At 38.6% G+C, this 18,858-nt stretch overlaps 2 protein-coding genes across 4 annotated transcripts; one reads left to right on the top strand and one right to left on the bottom strand.

The window, feature by feature from the left end:
• The first annotated feature begins 441 nt into the window (after positions 1–441).
• On the top strand, positions 442–2,556 carry LOC135675638 (uncharacterized). The gene has a single exon (XM_065185990.1). It carries the CDS (start codon positions 584–586, stop codon positions 2,339–2,341), a length of 1,758 nt encoding a protein of 585 aa, XP_065042062.1. The 5' UTR covers positions 442–583; the 3' UTR covers positions 2,342–2,556.
• Positions 2,557–7,568: 5,012 nt separating this feature from the next.
• Positions 7,569–18,706, bottom strand: LOC103986755 (uncharacterized). 3 transcript variants are annotated; one of them, XM_065185985.1, is made up of 14 exons: positions 18,568–18,706; positions 18,454–18,498; positions 18,257–18,355; positions 14,770–14,880; positions 13,672–13,846; positions 13,500–13,556; positions 11,123–11,259; positions 10,971–11,030; positions 10,818–10,895; positions 10,596–10,669; positions 10,438–10,502; positions 8,211–8,287; positions 8,056–8,124; positions 7,569–7,920 (listed from the first exon to the last, which is right to left on the bottom strand). In XM_065185985.1, exons 1-14 carry the CDS (start codon positions 18,643–18,645, stop codon positions 7,855–7,857), a joined length of 1,191 nt encoding a protein of 396 aa, XP_065042057.1. In that variant the 5' UTR covers positions 18,646–18,706; the 3' UTR covers positions 7,569–7,854. The 3 variants fall into 3 exon arrangements, 2 of the variants coding, with proteins under 2 accessions (XP_065042057.1, XP_065042058.1); XM_065185986.1 differs by lacking the exons at positions 18,257–18,355; positions 18,454–18,498; positions 18,568–18,706 and adding an exon at positions 16,258–16,443; XR_010513949.1 differs by lacking the exons at positions 7,569–7,920; positions 8,056–8,124; positions 8,211–8,287; ... (7 more) ...; positions 18,454–18,498; positions 18,568–18,706 and adding an exon at positions 16,258–18,228 and having other exon boundaries at positions 13,710–13,982.
• Between the last annotated feature and the right edge of the window lie 152 nt (positions 18,707–18,858).

Genomic DNA, 18,858 nt, shown 5'->3' with positions numbered 1-18,858 from the left:
GATTCTTTGATCTTTCTTTAAAGATCAATAAAGATTCTTTGTTAATCATAAAATAAAAAATTAGAGAGGAAATAAAATAAAAACTTAGGTGTAGTTTGACATTTGGTGTGTTGAGATATATAGTTTTATGAACATTATTTTAGATGGAGATTTGATCCCACAGTAAATCGGTTTAATTGAAACTAAGGCGTGCAGTCAAAGTATTCAACCGTAGTTCTCAAGCATACTGACTCATCGCTGTGAAGATCTGCTGTACCATTGCGAACAGGATTCAGCCTTTTCGGTGACAACCGAACCACCAACTGGCCAAAGAATGACAAATGATGCGGGCCCATTCTGTGTTGGTCGATCGAAACCTTAACCCTGTCTGACCGCCGACAGGACAGAGTGGCTTTGTTCTTCTAACACACGGATTAGCCATCGATCCACCGCCACCCTAAGCGCTCTATTTGCCGGAAAAGTTGCTGCGACTTCACCATCACAGTCACTTTTGAGATCTCCTCTCCACCAAACGCCACCGACCGGCTTCAAATCCTCCTCCTTCCCCAATCCCAATTCCACCAACCCTTCGCTCGAGACGGCCATGAAGGATTCAGGGAGCGACGCTTCGGCGGCGGCGGCGGAGCGGGAGCTGCCGCTGAGCCAGAAGGCGGTCAAGGTGCTCGGGAATGTGTGCTTCTCCGCATTCGTGCTCTCCGTGCTCGTATTCACCGTCATCGCCGTCACGTACCAGCCCCCCGACCCCTGGCTCGACTCCCCCAAGGCCATCATCTCCAAGTCCCTCGCCGCCACTCTGCCAAACGCCACCTTCCGCACCGACGACTCCGTCCTCCCCACCGGTGAAGACCTGGTCCCCGTTCCGCCCCGAAATGACACCGCCGCTGATGCCGCCAACGACACAATCCCCGCCGATCCCACCAACGACACAATCCCCGCCGATCCCGTCAACAATGCCACCGCCGCCGACGGCGCCTCTGTGCTCCTTCCCTCGCTGCCGCCACCGGCGTCGGACTGCGACGCCGACGCCCCGATCAACTGCTCCGACCCCCGCGCCCTCGTCGCCATCCGGCGCTTCAACGCCCGGGTATTCCGCCGCTCCATCGTCTTCCTCAGCTACGAGAAGCCCGTCCCTGGATCCGCCTCTGGCGAGTGCGATGCGGCCTGGCGCTTCCGAAACCGACGCGAAAAGTCCTGGCGCCGCTACAGAGACTACCGCCGCTTCCGCCTCGTGCCCGCCGACAACTGCACCTACGAGGTCGTATCCGCCGGCAAGTTCCGCTCTGGCGCAAACGCCGCCCCGAAGCCCTTGGCGTCTCGCCGGTCCTCTTCCCCCTCCTCTCCCGCCCAGATCCTTGATGCCGAGATCAATGACACCATCCCGACGCTCGGATCTGACTCCGATTTCCGGAAAGGGAAGTACCTCTACTACACCCGTGGCGGCGACTACTGCAAGGGGATGAATCAGTACTTGTGGAGCTTCCTCTGTGCCCTCGGCGAAGCCCAGTTCTTGAATCGGACGTTAGTGATGGATCTCAACATTTGCCTGGCCTCCACTTACAATCCTAGTGGCCGGGATGAGGAGGGCAAGGATTTCCGATTCTACTTTGATTTCGAGCACCTCAAAGAGTCGGCGTCATTGGTGGAGGAGAGCGAGTTCTTGAGAGACTGGCGACGGTGGGAGCGCTCCTCTGGCCGGAAGACCGGTGGCAAGATCACTGTCCATAAGGTGCCAACATACAAGGTCACACCGATGCAGCTCAAGAAGGACAAGAGCACCATCATCTGGAGGCAGTTTGATGGGCCGGAGCCCGAGAATTACTGGTACCGCGTGTGTGAGGGACGAGCAGCTAAGTACATTCAGCGGCCGTGGCAAGCCATATGGAAATCCAAGCATCTGATGAACATCGTTTCACAGATTGCTGGGAGGATGGACTGGGACTACGATGCTGTCCATGTGGTCCGGGGAGAGAAGGCCAGAAACAAGGAGCTGTGGCCCAATCTAGATGCAGACACCATGCCTGAGGCTCTAGTGCAGAAGCTTATGAAGGTGATACGACAATGGAGGAATTTGTATATCGCTACAAATGAGCCATTCTATAACTATTTCGATAAGTTGAGGTCTCATTATAAGGTGCATTTGCTTGATGATTATAAGGAGATGTGGGGGAACACAAGTCAGTGGTATAATGAGACAATGGTTCTAAATAATGGGCGTCCCGTGGTGTTTGATGGGTACATGAGGGTGGCAGTGGACACAGAGGTGCTCTATAGGGCAAAGAATCGAGTGGAGACGTTCAATAACCTGACGAGGGACTGTAAAGATGGTATCAACACGTGCTAGCATTGGCATGAAAAAAAGGATCGGAGGCTGAAAGCTGTGGATACTCTTCATGTTTGTGTGAGTCCTGGACAAGTACTTGTTGAAGAATTCCTCTTCTGTCCGTTTCAATTTGGAGTTCAAACATTGAACATTTTCGATCTGTATCATGTTCTATTATTTGCTTCTTTCCTGCTCTTTTGTGGTAATATATCTCTTTGTTGGTAACAGATTTATCATCTATTGGCCCCATACTATTCCATGACATGTTGAAACGTTCATGTTTACCTACACTCTATTTTGTTTGATCTACTAATAACCTTGCAATGAAGCTTTTATTCTTGTTTCTTAGTTGAGTCCCTTTAGGGCAAAAACTACAAGTGATATGAAATTTGTTCCCGAACAATTAGATTGAAATTTATGCAAAACATGTTTGTCTCTCATGCAATTTAGCTCACCATATACAAGAAGCTGATATTGGACGTGTTAAGATCATGTCTTTTTACTTCATCCAGATAGACTTTGAAGCGAATTAGATGAGGTTCTAGATAGTCATGGATGAAGTTAGGTTGCATGGTTGGGATGTCAGGTTGGGCATGGTCACATGAGTCAGCATGCCTGACCTTGCTGATGATATCTACAGTTTGACCTACAGTTTTACATGTGGATGACATACTTAAGGCATATTTCATTCCTAGTACATTGTAAAAGTGTTCTTGGCACCGGTCTTCTTGGATAGTCAGTTCCATGTGTATATTCTGAAGTAAAAAGTGGGTAATTTGGCGTAAACAAGTGAAGTTTAAATGCTACCAGAGACAAAATGTAAAGTATCTATAGGTGAAGTTTGACACCTTAAAGGCCAGGTATCAAGCTACCTCAGATAAAAACTAGGATTTAGGTGGAACCAAAATTACACTACCTAATAAAGGATTCCTTTTATTTGGGTGGAACAAGAATCCATGGGTTTCAATGAAATGAATCCCCAAGGAAGTGTTGTGTTGAGTAATGTGTTACCGAATCATTCCTTTTATTCTAGTTGGTGCAGAAATCCCTGGTTGACCTAAATAATACATGCTAGAATCAGTTCTACATTAGTTTGCTCAGATCCTCCTCCAAAACTATATCTACCAAAAATTAAACGGTTCTATTGACTCTCCATGTTAATCTAGATGATATGAATAAGTGGTTATTATCTCCTAAAAGTCAATGGTATAGCCCTTACCGTGGATAATCTTGCAAAAAGGTGCACCAAATTAGTTTCTGCTAGCGGAAACTCGAGATGGATGATCTTTGCTACTCTTGGGAATTGAATTCGTTCACTTGGCAGGAAAACCATGCTAATAAATCAAATGCTTTTTCTTGACCAATAAAAGAAATCGATGGTTGTAGACAATCAAGATTTGTGATACTCAGGCAAGACATGTGATGCATGGAGAGTGTCGATGTCTTAACTAATCGAGAAATGTAAAAAATGAATAGGATGGTTAAGGACGTGAAACAGTTGCTATGCCTGACATTGGTTAGATTGAATACTTTCTGCTCTTCATTCTTTGGCCTGAGTAACAGGATTTTCCAATGCCTTCAAAGGATCTTCTCATTAATGTATTGAATTTGCCCGCCGGAACATCTTGATGGTTTTCAGGTGCTGGATTGATGCAGGATACGAACCCATGTAGCCTAGTAAAGCAGGGACTTGTCTCGCGGTATTCTTCTCTTAGGTGATAATTTGACAGCTGAATATATTATCCTGCTTCTTTGAATCACCAATGTTACCATGGTAATTTATTTTTTTGTCCTAGTTGACAATAACAATATTGCAGGACATCATGGATGTTTAAAGACTTCAATTTCACGATATCTTTTCATGGTTTTCAATGCCAATCTGTTTGGCATGATCCGTATCTTTGCTCCAGCTTGAATTGGTGCTTACTGACTCAGGATTTTACTTGTGTGTATTTCTTAGATTGTGGGTGTTCTTTGTTATGATTTGTTATTTTTGTGCTTTCGGTTTATATAAAACCTAACCTTTGATTTTTTTTTCGCCTATTTAGGCATGTCCTTTTTTTTGTTTTTTCCTTGTGTTTTCAGAGGTCACTTTTGAATTCAAGAAATATGATATCTGGGCAGTATGCAGCATCACCTCTTTTGCTCTCACTTCTGTTCTTCTGTAAATATTGTTGTCAGCAATTTTTCTTCTCTTATTTATGAATGTTTTCCTTGCACATGTTTGCTATTTAGATTTGTGATTTTGATGCTTGAGCATCTGCCCATCATACAGTAGCTTCTTTTTGTCAAGGAAAATGGATTGTTTAAGTTTTTGATGCTAGAGCTTTTAATAGAAAATAGATTGATATCTAACTGAGGGTTTTGGTATTTGTTTATACTGGATTTCCCATTCGAATTATGCAGGGATCTACCCACAGTTGAGATAAAAATGTGATAATATCATGAGTCAGATTCGATATGATAATTGATTTATTCATAGTTCATCTTTCTTATCGGTCCGTATCGATGTACCGATCAATATACGGACACATGATATGCTGAAACTTGTTAACAAATCGGTGTGTACCACCTATGTTGCTCTCCTTGTCAGATCGATACATATCGCTCGTATCAGAGGATGGTACATCACGGTACGAAAGAACTATCAGCTTATGAATCATACGATCGTGATGTAGAAACTTGTTGGCAGATGAAGATCCACCTGGTTCACTAATGGTTATTCCAAATTGTTTCAAGGAGCACGAAGGACGTACGACGTGGGGAGAAGGCAGTCGTTGATGTTGGCTTGGCTTCCAACTCAAGGCTGTGAACGGTAGAGGCACGGAAGCAGCACTCGATTCACGGTGCTTCGTTCATGATGGGGGATGACTTGAGACGAGGAAAGAAAGAGCGAAGGCAAAACCTTCTACCGCCCACATCTGTCTTCCACCTCCAATAAAGGTGTCTGTCATTCTTCTCCAGCCGGTCTTCACAGCATCTATCTCTGTTTCTGTTTCTTCCCAATAATCAAGGGAAACTATATTACTTCGACTGTCTAATACAAGAAACAAAGGTTGTTCACACTTTAAGCTATGGATTTAGTATATTTTTATTATGATTTACAATATCGTACCATATCGCTTAGTATATATCGGTCCGATAAAAAATTGATATGAACGATACATCGATACACTTTAGTGTACTGTATATCAGTATACTCGATATAATTTGATACGTACCATGATAGTTAATGGGTACATTGGTATGGTGAGATATATTTAAAACTTTACTTATTATATGAATTTTGGATACGAAAATAGAGTGACTCGTAACCAATATGATAACAAGTGATTCGGTAGAATGAGGCCTATCCAACCCCAACAATGATGTCCATCCATCTTGACACTTCAATATAAGCTATTATACTATGATTGTAATATTCAATAGTTCGACATATATTTTCACCATCAAAGAATGATCAATGATTCAATGTGCTCTCACTTTAATTTGGCGATTGTCTAAGCTCACTATAAAGCACTCTTAGTTCATATGAGAACATTAGTTTAAATATCATTCTTCCAAATCCTTTTGACTCCACCTAAGTATAGCGTGCGTGTATGCCCCGACATAGTTTTTGCAGAATGTTGAATCCCTTGTTTTCCAAACACACCACTTTCAATGATATCGAATGGTGGACCAAAGTTAGATCCAAATCTCTAACATGTTGGACAATCAAATTTGAATTAATAGTTTTAGTTTTAAAAATTGAATTAAATAAGAGTTTGGATAAAATACGAATCATTTTTATTATTGACAGTTAGATTCAATTGAATTTTATTTCTATGGTAAATTATTTGTCTTGATTAACTGTCTATGCCTGTAAGTATTCAAATCGAATAAAAAATCAAATTAAATCGATTTATTAATAGTTTGGTCTCGAAGACTATAAACAATTTTGGTTTGGGGGTATTTTTCTTTAGTTCGGTTAATCCGTTCAGATCGAATCGAACTAATTTTAATTAAAAAATCATCAACTCGATGGACTTCATTATCTTCGATCCTTAACCGATTCAATCTTTGACATAGTCCGATTTCAACGCATCAATTTCACAAATGACATGAGCCTAATTTCATAAATCTTGTTGTGTTGGTCGATAAATATATTACTTGGTTAATCCAATCGATTTTAGTATTTTTTATACTTATCTAGTATAAAATAGTTGGCCCATCTCATATGATGATGTTTCCTTGCGTCTCTTGGAATGCATCTTCCAAAACGATATGATGTAGGATTAATTATTGTAGTATGATCTAGGATTAATTATTGTAGTTAGACCTCCTTAGTATTTAGATTCCTAGACATAAAAAGTTTACATTGGAATCCATATATTTATGAAAGTGAAATATTTAGTTTCATTTATCTTAATATCATCGGTTTTACCGACGAAAACATCAAAACAAAAGGTAAAAAAATAATTTTAATATTTCAGTTAATGGTGGCAGATAGAGTCGGTGGTAGCAGATGATAATGTTTTTATGTATGAGAAGAATGACGATAAGAGATGAGGGCCCACATCAGTGTTGGTACAGTTATCGCACAACAAAAGGCTCGTTTGACATTTGCATCGATAACAACACAAAGTAGAGCATGCTACTATGCATCTGCATCGGTGTCGATGCAGTTGTCAAGTGATGTTGCTTTGCATTTGCATCGTTGCCAACGTAATTGTTGAGCATGACTGTTTTGCATTTATGTTAATGTCAATACAAATACATAATGACCTTTATCTCTTGTTGTTGCTCTCCTCGTACACAATAGTTATTGCCGGTGTCACTATCCGCCACCACTAAATAAAACGTTAAAATTATTTATTTTTTATTTTTTATTTTTTATTTTTATTTATAAAACCGATGATATTAGAATAAATAAAACTAAATATTTTACTTTTTAATTAGTTATAAGGATTTCATCGTAAATTTTTTAAGTTTAAAAATAAAAAAGGTTTAACTTCCAGAGGGGGATAATATATAAATTTTTTACCAACGGCAGGAAGCTAGTGATTGACGTACCATCAAATGTATTAATTAGATAGTGGCTTCAACCATTCAGATCGTGATTTGCGCAATGATATGAAACAATTCTTGATTAGATATTTTTCTAAAGAAATGATTCACGGGCCGTATAAGTTTCTCAGATTGCTAAGTCATGTAAGACAGTAGCAGACGGTCTTCTGTTTATGCTCCAATGAGTTCAATGCCTATGCAATTTTTGGGAGAACAGCACGGATCCAAATATATCGAAGCATTTAAGGAATTACAATAACTGGATCAGTACTAACGTTGACTTTCTGAAACTTGTCTACAGTTGTATACGAGCTATAACAAGAGACACAGATGCCATCTTTATATCATTTGGTTGCTGTGCATGGAATAATTCCTGACCGCATCCTAAATCATGACATCCAAATTTGCTACAAGGTAAACTCAAGAACATAACACCTGAAATTTACAGGAATCAAGAAATTACGCTCTCATTGTGAAAGACACGACCTTCATCGTTGTGCGTCTGTAACCAAGTTCTCGGTGCCTAAGTGGCGGATCAGAGAAGCCTCTAGACCCTGTGCGAAGAATATAACCTCAGATATATATTTGAGAAACGAACTGATAATGATTAAAGAGGTACAATATCTGCGATGATGATAATAAAAAGTAAGCTTAAGATTATAAAGTCAGCCAAATAACATATATCTAACATTTGATTTGTCAACATCATCGACCGCAGGGATCTCTGAGCTCGCTGCTCCTGGAGGAGAACCACATGGCTGCAAGACATGACAGATAGGTTAGTCTTCACTAACTCAACAAATGGCTGCATCACAACACGTTAACCAGAAGAAAATTCATTTGCCTGGTGTGAGGATGAACCCGCAACATGTTTCTCTGAGGAGTTATTCTGTAGCAGGCATTCCTTGAACGGAGAAAAACCTGGTCCAGGGAAAAGATGGGCGCTTGTAGATAAGCCATGTTGCAAAAAGTTCAGTTCTCTAGAGTCAATCTTAAGTGTAGTCGTGCAGTTACACGTCAATATGGGATAAGTTTGTGACATTGAGGCACCATGATGCAAATTCATGCTAAGCTTCTAAAATAGAGAGGAAACAAAAATATTCAAAAGGGTATGAGTAACATTTAGTGGCTTGGGCTTATAAATCTGATAATTCCACAAAAATAATTTTCAAAGAGTTTCTTTTTGACCATTACATTTTTTTGCATATTACTTTTACAACCCAATTTTTAAGTATACATGGATGCAATATGTTTACCTAAGTCTCAATATGAAATAGAGGTAGGTCCTACAACAACTTTTTCTTTGTCAGGCTAAACTAATATCTGAAACTAGTTCGCAGCCCAAAAAGTTCTGGATCTACTTCACAAGTTCAACACCTTCATGGTTCAATTCGAGAAGCTTCCGACAGCTACAATCCATATATATATTACAGATTTGGAGGAATGTAACCAGAGATGAAGAATATTATAAAGATGATACAAGAAATGGATTGATACAAAGGTTCGCTTTGTATCTGAAACTAGGCAATATGTTTACCTAAGTCTCAATACGAAATAGAGGTAGGTCCTACAACAACTTTTTCTTTTTCAGGATAAACTAATATCTGAAACTAGTTCGCAGCCCAAAAAGTTTTGGATCTACTTCACAAGTTCAACACCATGGTTCAATTCGAGAAGCTTCCAACAGCTACAATCCATATAGATATTACAGATTTGGAGGAATGTAACCAGAGATGAAGAATATTATAAAGATGATACAAGAAATGGATTGATACAAAGATCGCTTTCTGAAAGCAGTGAATAGGGATTAAAATTTCAGTCTGCAGCTAAATGGTACACCAGAATGGATTTACATTATTATCCATATGGTTGCTTTTTACCACTCAGCTATGTAGCAAATCACTAGTCCTGCCAACAGAGAGAAGTGCTTGAAATCTTGTTCTAGCAAATATACTTCATAAAACACACTGCCCAATATTTACCAGGATTTTACTAATTATGTTCGAGAAGCAATTCCAATCATGATACCTGTAGGTCATCTTCTAAAGCACAAAGATGTCTGTATGAAGGTGATTAAATTTGTAATTTACATTATATACTGTCCAAATAAATTACAGAAAAAATAATGCAAGACTGGATTCATTTATTGGAAAAATGTGTATAGGATAGGACTAGATTTCCAGAAGCCTAACTCCTCTATCTATCCCTTTTACCATCATTCTCGATTGTACATCAAGGGAATGATAACCATAACTGCTTGTTGACTATCTCTGTTCTTGACAAACTATTAACGAAATTTTACTTCAGTGTTGAAAATTGCAACTTGTCAAGAAAAATTGGTAGTCTCAAGAAAGAAGGAAACCATTCTTCAGCTTATTCTAAAGACGGACTGATGGTTACTTTTAAGCACCAAGTATGATGAATGGGCACTAAGTACTAATTTGAGAAGTATAAATCATGAGTTGTGATCATGTGTTTGAGATGCCGAATGGATGTTCCTGTCCCTTTACCTGGAAGATAGAGCCTATGATCACAGTTCAACATGTCGAGGGTTTGATTCCTCTTAATAATGCTTTGTGCACCTATTGCTTACATTTTGTTTGCCCTCATGGCATTTTCTATATGCCTTGGGTGCCTACCTTCTTGGCTATACGTTTCCTCTTTTATGTGTCGGATTGTGCCAAGGTGGCATGGTAAAATTAAAAAAAAGAAAGAATGGAGATAGAATATTTTAAATTCTTAATATATGTCATTTTAACTATAAGATGTTTACATAAAAAATAATAATTTTTAATCATTTGCAAATGGTTAATAACAGTTTTAAGGTATTGTACCAATAAACTTCCAGATTTGTGTTATAACTAACAGAGAGTGAGCACTGTAAGCAAATATATTTTATAAAAAGGTTTTTGAGATACAAACACAGGAAAAGACGAGTATTCTGACTTGATAAATCCTAGAAAAATTATGATTCCATTTCTAAGCTTCCTTTATGGCTGATATGCAGAGGAAGGACTAACTATTCATAACCGCTTTGCAATAACAACAAAGTTTTGACAGAAGGGACTAACCTGGATGATATCTACATGTTGAAGAAGGCAATCTTTGTTTATTTTCCTGGATAATATTCTCCAAACTGATACACAGTAGCTAGGATAAACATCTTCCACTTTGACCCAATGATATTGGCTGTTCCATAAGCATTTTGGGAACTAAACAACATTCTCACCTTTCATTTTTGGCTGTGCTAATCATGTCAGACATTTCTTGGCTTCCTAGAAATGAGGACAATAATTTATGATCCTGAAATGAGAAGAAGACAACCATTAGCTGAGAAATCTATATCTCAAAAAGAAAGAATCTGTTAACAATGCCATAAGATGAGATAAAACTATCTCAAAATATGGAACTCATTAATATAAAAACCATATATAATATATAAATCTTCAACCTCAGTATTCACATTGAATAAAGTGTCCTGAATCTTCCTTGACATAACTTCCATGTTCCCCAGGTGAAGATACAGTGTCTGACATTAAAAAACTAGATTAACAACAATGAAACACCATCAGAAGGAAAATACAGTATCTAGATTTATATCAACCTGCTTCTCTATGGTTAACCTTTGTATAACTTCATCTTTCACCAGCAGAGTTTTCTGGAGGTGGTAACATGAAAGACAAACAGTTGACTACAAGCGATCAGTGACTGTAAAGATGAAAAAAAATAGTAGATACTGCTGAATCATCTGGATATCTCTTCAATTTGTGGCTGAAAATTGTTAGTAAATTTCGCAGCTTCAAGTTTTTCCTCTAATTCATTAATGGTAGCATCCCTCCTTCGAAGTTCAAGCTGGTAACTGCTAAGCTTCTTTTCGAGGTGCAAAATCTTCTCTAGATGGAAAGATATCAAAAGAAGTTATCCAACAATACAAATGTTGGCCAAAGAAAATATGAAAATAATACAAATAATTGATAGAGCTACTAAGCATCATTCATCAAAATCAAAGTTTCTAGTAATGCAATGAAGTTCTGCTATCCCCATTCGAGGGCATTATGTTTTAGTTACAATATAACAACTGGGAAAAACTATATGATAATCAAACTTGAATAAATAATGAAGACAAGTCGGTTTAGTCTTGAACAAAATTTAAACTTGGCTATCACACAAGTTTGTTGAAAAAGGCCCAAAAGCATGTCAAGTACATTAAATACTAACATACTAATGAGAAAGTAGTTAGTTAAATATTTTACTGCAAACAACATTGCGAGGAGAATATCAGTACATTCATGCTGAAAAATGCATTTCACATTACAAGAAGGGGTTCAAAAACATCATGCATGGAAGTGAGATGAGAAAATATCTTTAAGATCAAAGCTCAGTAGAAACAATAGCCTAGATAATATAATTTATATTTCTGATCCCCCCTATAAATTAGTGGAGAAAATATAACCAAAGTTACCAAACTACCCAAATATGGAACCGGTGATAATGGTTAACTACAGCTAGATCTTCAAAGGTCTGTAAGATAGCAGACAGAGGCCTCATGTTCACTTTTCTGGATTCTATTTAATGCTATTTCAGCTCATAGGAAAAAATCTATGGCTTCTGTATGGTTAAGTAATTAGTATAATGCTGAAATGAAAAGTTTTGGATTCTGGACATGCAAGAATATTACTAAATGAAGAAAACAGGCTTTTTTCTGCACTAAAGAATCGCATAAAGGGATCATGAAAGGCAAACTGGTAACTAGTCTAATTAAGCAATTGAGATTAAAAATTCTTCAGAAAAGAGGAAAATGAGAAAAGGCTGCCAGTACCAGGACTGATTTGAATTTTCTCTAGTTGAATGCTCCTAGATATGGTATTTCAACAGGAATCATAATAAAATTTGCCTAAGAACCTTAGGTTGATAAATATTTGGTCTAGGCAAATGTATTAAGTTAAAGTCATAGCAAGCAGATACTTGAAGTTTTATAAAAGGTAAAAAGGGTTGCAATGAAGTATTTGATGATAATCTTTGAAACTAACATCTGGCTAATACGGGAGAGATGATATCTGGATTCACTTTGGTAGGATCTCATTTCCAGTGTGCCTCATATATGGCAATTGTGCTATATCATAGGAAAAAAAAAATGAGAGCATTGAGTTTCATTATTTCAAAGTCAATTACCTTGGACTCTATCCTCTTAAGTAAGCAGGTAGTTGTTCTGTACCCCGCTTACCTGACCCAAAACTAACCCAGCAACAAGAGACTGGATTCTCTAAATTCAATCCAGAACCTAATAGTATTGATTAAATTTGATACCTGATCTGAAATCCAATCCAACTCCAGTACTTACCTGATTATGATCCATGCTTGGATCCTTATAGGATTTGGCTTTGAGATTTCAATGGATCTCATCTGATAAAACCACTAGCCTTTTAGAGATCCACTAAAGAGACCCACACCGCAATGACTTTGCACAGTAAAGTTCATGACCTGACAAAATTCTATTTGATATTTAGATGGTTAGACCTTTCAAATTGCAATTTCTAATTGTGCTAGAGCCTATATAACAAATGCACAACTGAAATTGGACTTCTATATAATATTAAAAAATCCAAAAAACTCAAGAATATTATAAACATGACTGAAACTAAGTTGAAACATACCCTAGACTTTAACTAAACTTATCCTATGACAATTTAGGACTGGCATCAAAATCTACAACAAGATACTGCCTCCTATACAGCCACCACGCATAAACACTCATCACATCAATAGCAAATATACAACGCAATTGGACTAATTTTTTAAAGTGCATAACTTATTTATCAAGGCCTCATGAACCTTGGTTGCCTTTAAATAATTTAAGCAGGCCTAGTCATAAGATGGTCTAGAGGCAAAACCAAACATTTCTTCTGCATAAGAAAACAACAAAAGCACTTGCTTCTTAAAATATCAAATGCAGACAATAATTACAGGTATGTGTTCTAGAAGGAAGGAGATAACCTTTAGCTATCCTGTTACATCAACTTTATATTGCAAACAACTTGTATCAATGAACCACCAAAAGTTGTGGTGAAATTAGATATGCTTCTTCTCAAATTTTAAATCATGAACAAGAATAAAGAATAAGGATTGAGCTTACCCACAAAATCTTTTTCGAGGGTTGAAATTTGGTCTACTTTCCTCTTTAATCTAGCAACTGAAAAAAAGTATAAGGGCAGTATTAAACAACCTCAACTGCTTGTTGGAGAAAATAGAATAAATTTTTAAATGTGATTGACGATATGGACAATATGGTTTTATGAGAAACAAGCCTTCTTGTTCCTTTCCATTTACAGTATCTTCAACAGTATTTACAACTTGCTTAATTGCAGCAGCTTCCTTCTCCATTGAATCAAACAACTGAATTTGTGTGTGTATCTTTTCAGTAAGGAGCACAAGCTTTCTGTCCCTTTTTTGAATGCTTTGCTTCAATTGATATGTAGAATCCTGCATTTCAAGTTCATAATCATCAAAATTTACCAGCAATCTTCCAACAGAGGTCTACAACAGGATGATTTTCCAATGGAATATCACTAGTCATGTATGGAACTCCTCAAAGGCAGTCTTTTTAATCCACATAAACCTGAACATACCTCAGTTTATTTAGATTATATAATGAAATATGCAAATACAAGTTGGCAAAGCTTCTTAACAAATCAGCCGTTGAAACATGGATAACGTACAACACAAGGTTCGCAATACCGTACCGTACCGGTATTTCGACTTGGGCTCGGTACCGGTATGGTACGGTGTACCGAGCACTGTAGCACTACTACAGTGCAGACCGGTACCGAGCAGTTCGTGTACCGCTGGCCTATCGGACCGGTACGTACCGCCCGTACCGGACGATATGATTCGGTATGGCAGACACTGGTACAACATGCAAAAACATAATGGACCAAATTATAAGTACTTTATCAGACAAAAAAATTATTTGGGTAAATAGATTATAAGTACTTTATCAAACATAAAAAAATTTATTTGGGTCTTAAATCCACCGAGATTTTTTTAGCTCAATTGCCAGCCATCAAAGCAAGGAGAACATAATAAAAAATAAGTCCACAAGTGGGTGAATATCTTATACCTTGCATATGTGATTACACATTTAGAACATAAGGAGCTAAAACACAAGTACAAATATGAAGCATGTACGATGGGCAGAAGATTCTAAAAGTGAAAATAATAATTTGTATTGAACACATCCTTTATGGTTAATTATGTTCATTATTAATTTATCTTCATGTTGTAAGAAATGAACTAATCATGAATTTGATCCCAATTTATACAGTGGCAAACCTGTATTACATAGATTTAAGATTCTCCATGTCCTGATGCCTGATTCTAAGAATAAAAATAGAAAAGAAACCAACCTCATAATGGCTTAGGAAAGCTTCTCTCGACTGAAGCAAGCTGTTGATAGTTTCTTTTAACTCTTTCTCCTTTTTCTTCAGTAAGTCTTTCTCAGTCTCAACATACTTTACCTGTAAAAGGAAGCAAATAAATTATGGAAGCAAAACTTATGAAAGCAGATGAAGATTAGCTTATAGCGTTTCATCACCAGCAAAATCAAAATGGAAAATGTGCAGCATATTAGTGTAAGTAAACTTGGATAGGAAGTCTGAATCTACTAACATACACATTATCCTTTAAGTGTTAAGTCACTATGGAAACCTAAAAGACTGAACCTTTTTCCAACTACTATATAGTCATTTATAGAGCAAAACCTAAGTTCAGGTGTAGTGAGCAGCGCTACTAAGCAAGCATCTTACAATATCCAGAGATTCAATAACATTGTGCTACAAAGATGTTGATTGCTTTATTGTCAAATCACTTTCTTTACTAAAGACTCGTGAACAAAGACCAAAATACTAATCTCATAACAGTCAGATCCAACTAAACCAAATAGGCAAGCATTTTTCTGGAACCTTGATGCAAAACAGACTCCATTTGTCTTATTAGTACTAGTCTTGTACACTTTTGCAAGCTACGCTTGATGAATCTACTCATGATCACCATCTTCAAACTGCGTATGTGCACTTGCTTCTCAAACATGGGGAACACAAAGGCCATTCTATTTCTCACTTATAACACAAGCCTGGACTTTTTTTTTATCATCATGTATGACACACATAACTTAGTCCGCCTTCTACCCTTTGATCTTGCACTTTCATATATTATATGAGACAAAATACTTTTAGCTCCAATAAGCAATGCTGTTACACTTATTAGAGTTGAAAAGTCAACATAGTGACAATTTGTCAATTCATAAAAGCTAAAACTGTAAAATATAATTGAAAGTTGAAACAACAATCCTATATTAATAGATGGGCTACGGCTTTAATCTCTTTTAAACTACTTCCACTGTTGGAAGTCTCATTGGACCACTGGGTTTTCTTCTTGTTTGGAGGTTAACATCTGTTTTCCATCAGTCACTTTTTACTTTTGGGCATCTATCAACTGGTCTCCAAGGATAAAACCAAAAATCTAAAAATTTTTAGGTGGTTAAGTTTCCAAAAGCAAGACCAGCAAATCAACCAAGATAATTGATGCGACTGATTTTAATTAAAGATCACAAACTACTGAGGGACACCATGGAATACCTTCAGCTAATTGCATTATTTTGACTTATTAGTTTTGGTTAGCCAACTATTCAAGTGTGTCGACACCATGAAAGAACCAAATGAGTTTGTAATCCAAGCTGATTTCTCATATCTGTTCATTCTAATATGACAACTAAATGCATCAAGAAAATCAATGGTTTTCTAAGTCATTGGAGCCAAATTTCTCCAAACTTTAGTTACTACAATTAGTCTTTCCAAAAATATCAGCATATATGCCAGAGTTTATCTAACACTCACCACATAGAATTTCCTGTAAAAATTTAGAAACAATAGCTGTAACGTCATAGATCATGGTCTCCAATCCAACTGAATGCAGGATTCTTTTGCAAACCTACTACTGTAATCTGATCCCTTAGAGTCTTTACAACTTCCCACTTCTCTTCGGCAGCATATATGTTGGAAAGCATCACTCTGTATGCAGCCTTTCTTGGATCCATCTCAAAGAGCTTTTTAGCAACAATTCTGCCCATCTCCAGATGACCATGAATGTTACAACCCCATAACAATGCCCCCCAAACACCAGAATCTGCTGGCTTTGGCATTGTATGTATAAAATCATAAGCCTCTTTCAATCGACCAACCATTGCAAGAATCTTTACCATGTACACATAGTGTTCCATCTGTACCTCTATACCAAATTCATCTCTCATTCTATTAAAGAGCTCCAATCCTTTATCCAAAAGCCCTGAATGGCAACAAGCACATAGAAGAGCTGAAAATGTGGCAGCATCAGGCTGATAGCCTCTATCAAGCATCCACTTAAAAAGAAAAAAAGCCTGGTCAACAAGTCCATGGGAACCTAGACCTGATATAACTGCATTATAGGCAATTACACCCTTCTCCGGCATCAATTCAAACAACTGAAATCCCAATTCAGGAAAACCACATTTCGCATACATATCTATGAGACCACATGATACTGCAGTGTCTAGATTGATGCTGCTCCTCATGGAATAACAGTGGATCTCTTTGCCTGGTCTGATCGCTGCAATCGAAGAAGAAGCAGAGAGAGCACAAGCAATTAAGATCGCATCTGGCCTTTTACCTGAACTAGTCATTTTTCTAAACAGCGTTAGTGCCTCCTTGTATTGTCCTGCCAGTGAAAAACCAGATATAAGAGCTGACCAAGTAACCAGATCTGGCTGGTATATACAACTGAAGATTTGACAAGCCATGTGCATCAACCTGCATCTGGCATACATGGTAACAAGTGCACTGCTCACATGTGAGCTGCAATCATACCCTCCTTTCAAGCAAAGTCCATGTATTCCTTTGGCAAAATGCAGAATGCTTGGATTCCAGATGCAGGAGATCAATGCAACCATGGAGTACCCATCTGGTTTTGCATTGGTCTCTCTCATTCTTCGAAATAATTGCAACCCCTCCTGCCACAAACCACCGTACCCGTATCCTGCAATGATTGAATTCCATACCACCAAATCTGGTGTATGCAACTGATCGAACACGGTTCTAGCGTTGTTGAGAAAGCCTAGTTTTGAGTAGGTGCTAACCAGGGAGCTGCTGACTATAAGATCAAGGGCAAGACCAGATGACAGGACAATGGCATGGACCATCTCAGCACCACTGCTATCAGAGTTGTCCGCACAGGCACGAAGGACACAGGCAAAGGTGTAGCAATCAGGCTTAGCGCTATGATCATGGCGCATGCTGTTGAAGAGGGTGTAGGCAAGGGGGAAGTGGCGGAGGCGAGCATGGGCTCGTATGATGGAATTCCAGAGGAGGGTGGTTCGGTGGGGACATTGGTCGAACAGGCGACGAGCAGAGAGTAGGTCGTTATGGGAGGCATAGGAGCGGAGGAGGTTGGCGGCCAAGAAGGCGTGGTCTAGGGAGAGGCAGGAGGTAGTGACGAGGAACGCATGGAACTGCTTGGTCTTGGACACGGTTGTCGTCAGAGAAGACCAAGAAAAAGAAGCAGGAAAGAGAAGGGCTGCCAATGATTGCATTAATTGCGATTTAGATGTCATTCCACTACTTTGTCACGTTGTGCCCATCTGTTAATTTCTCTAACTAGCGGAAGCAAATCGATTTCCCCTTTCCAAGTATCTTGTCTTCTTCTTTCCTAAATGCGATTCGCGATCACTGAAACAGACAAAGACATCCGCTATCCACTTCTCATGCAATAAATCGGCATGCCTCTCGAGGTATACAACAATGATCAAGAGAGCAAGAGTTTGAATTCAAATCATGAAAAGCGCTTCAAGTGCGGAGAAAGCACCTTGTCTTCGAGCCTGCGCTGCGACTCCTCGTGCGACGCAATCTCTGCTTGCAACTCTTGCAACTTCCTCGTGTACTCCGCTTCGATCTGCTCTCGCCTCTAAAATTCGAACCATCAGGAATCAGACAGCGTGAATCTCGGTGTGAATTCTTTATTCGACAATGAGATGAATCAGGAAAGGGAGAGAGGGGTTAAACCTGGATGGAGAATTGGAGCTCCTCTCGGGCGCTTCGTTCTCTTCCCTGTGAAGAAGGAAACCAAAGAGAATGACGAGGAGAAAACCACGTCGGGAGAGCGGAGATTCAATTTACTCGGATGTCGCGGGATTCGGCGATCAGCGCGAGTAGCTGAAGCTTGAACTTGGAGAGGCCGAGCAACTCCATCGCCATCGATGGATTTGGCCTCACAAGCTTCGCATCAGCTACGAATATTGGAATTTATTTTCATTTCTTTATTAAATGATAATACGATAACGGATCAAATCGTTTAAGATATTCGCATCTACTCGATCCGTTTTACCGGCTTCGTTTACTTCTGATTGAGTCGGAGTGGAATCACATAGAACGGTAAATGCTCAATCGGATTGTAATGATGAAACCGGT

The sequence above is a fragment of the Musa acuminata genome, chromosome BXJ1-6, assembly GCF_036884655.1.
Source record: "Musa acuminata AAA Group cultivar baxijiao chromosome BXJ1-6, Cavendish_Baxijiao_AAA, whole genome shotgun sequence".
NCBI classification, from domain to species: domain Eukaryota; kingdom Viridiplantae; phylum Streptophyta; class Magnoliopsida; order Zingiberales; family Musaceae; genus Musa; species Musa acuminata.
This window is presented reverse-complemented; position numbering and strand designations above follow the sequence as displayed.

What these genes read in the sequence shown, in the direction of transcription:
- LOC135675638 (XM_065185990.1), top strand. Translation starts at nt 584, where the DNA reads ATGAAGGATTCAGGGAGCGACGCTTCGGCGGCGGCGGCGGAGCGGGAG.
- LOC103986755 (XM_065185985.1), bottom strand. Translation starts at nt 18,645, where the DNA reads ATGGCGATGGAGTTGCTCGGCCTCTCCAAGTTCAAGCTTCAGCTACTC. An exon ending in AGCGCAGGCTCGAAGACAAG is followed by an intron (nt 14,881 to 18,256) that starts GTGCTTTCTCCG and finishes TTCCTTTTACAG; the next exon opens with GTAAAGTATGTTGAGACTGA. An exon ending in AAATGGAAAGGAACAAGAAG is followed by an intron (nt 13,557 to 13,671) that starts GCTTGTTTCTCA and finishes ACTTTTTTTCAG; the next exon opens with TTGCTAGATTAAAGAGGAAA.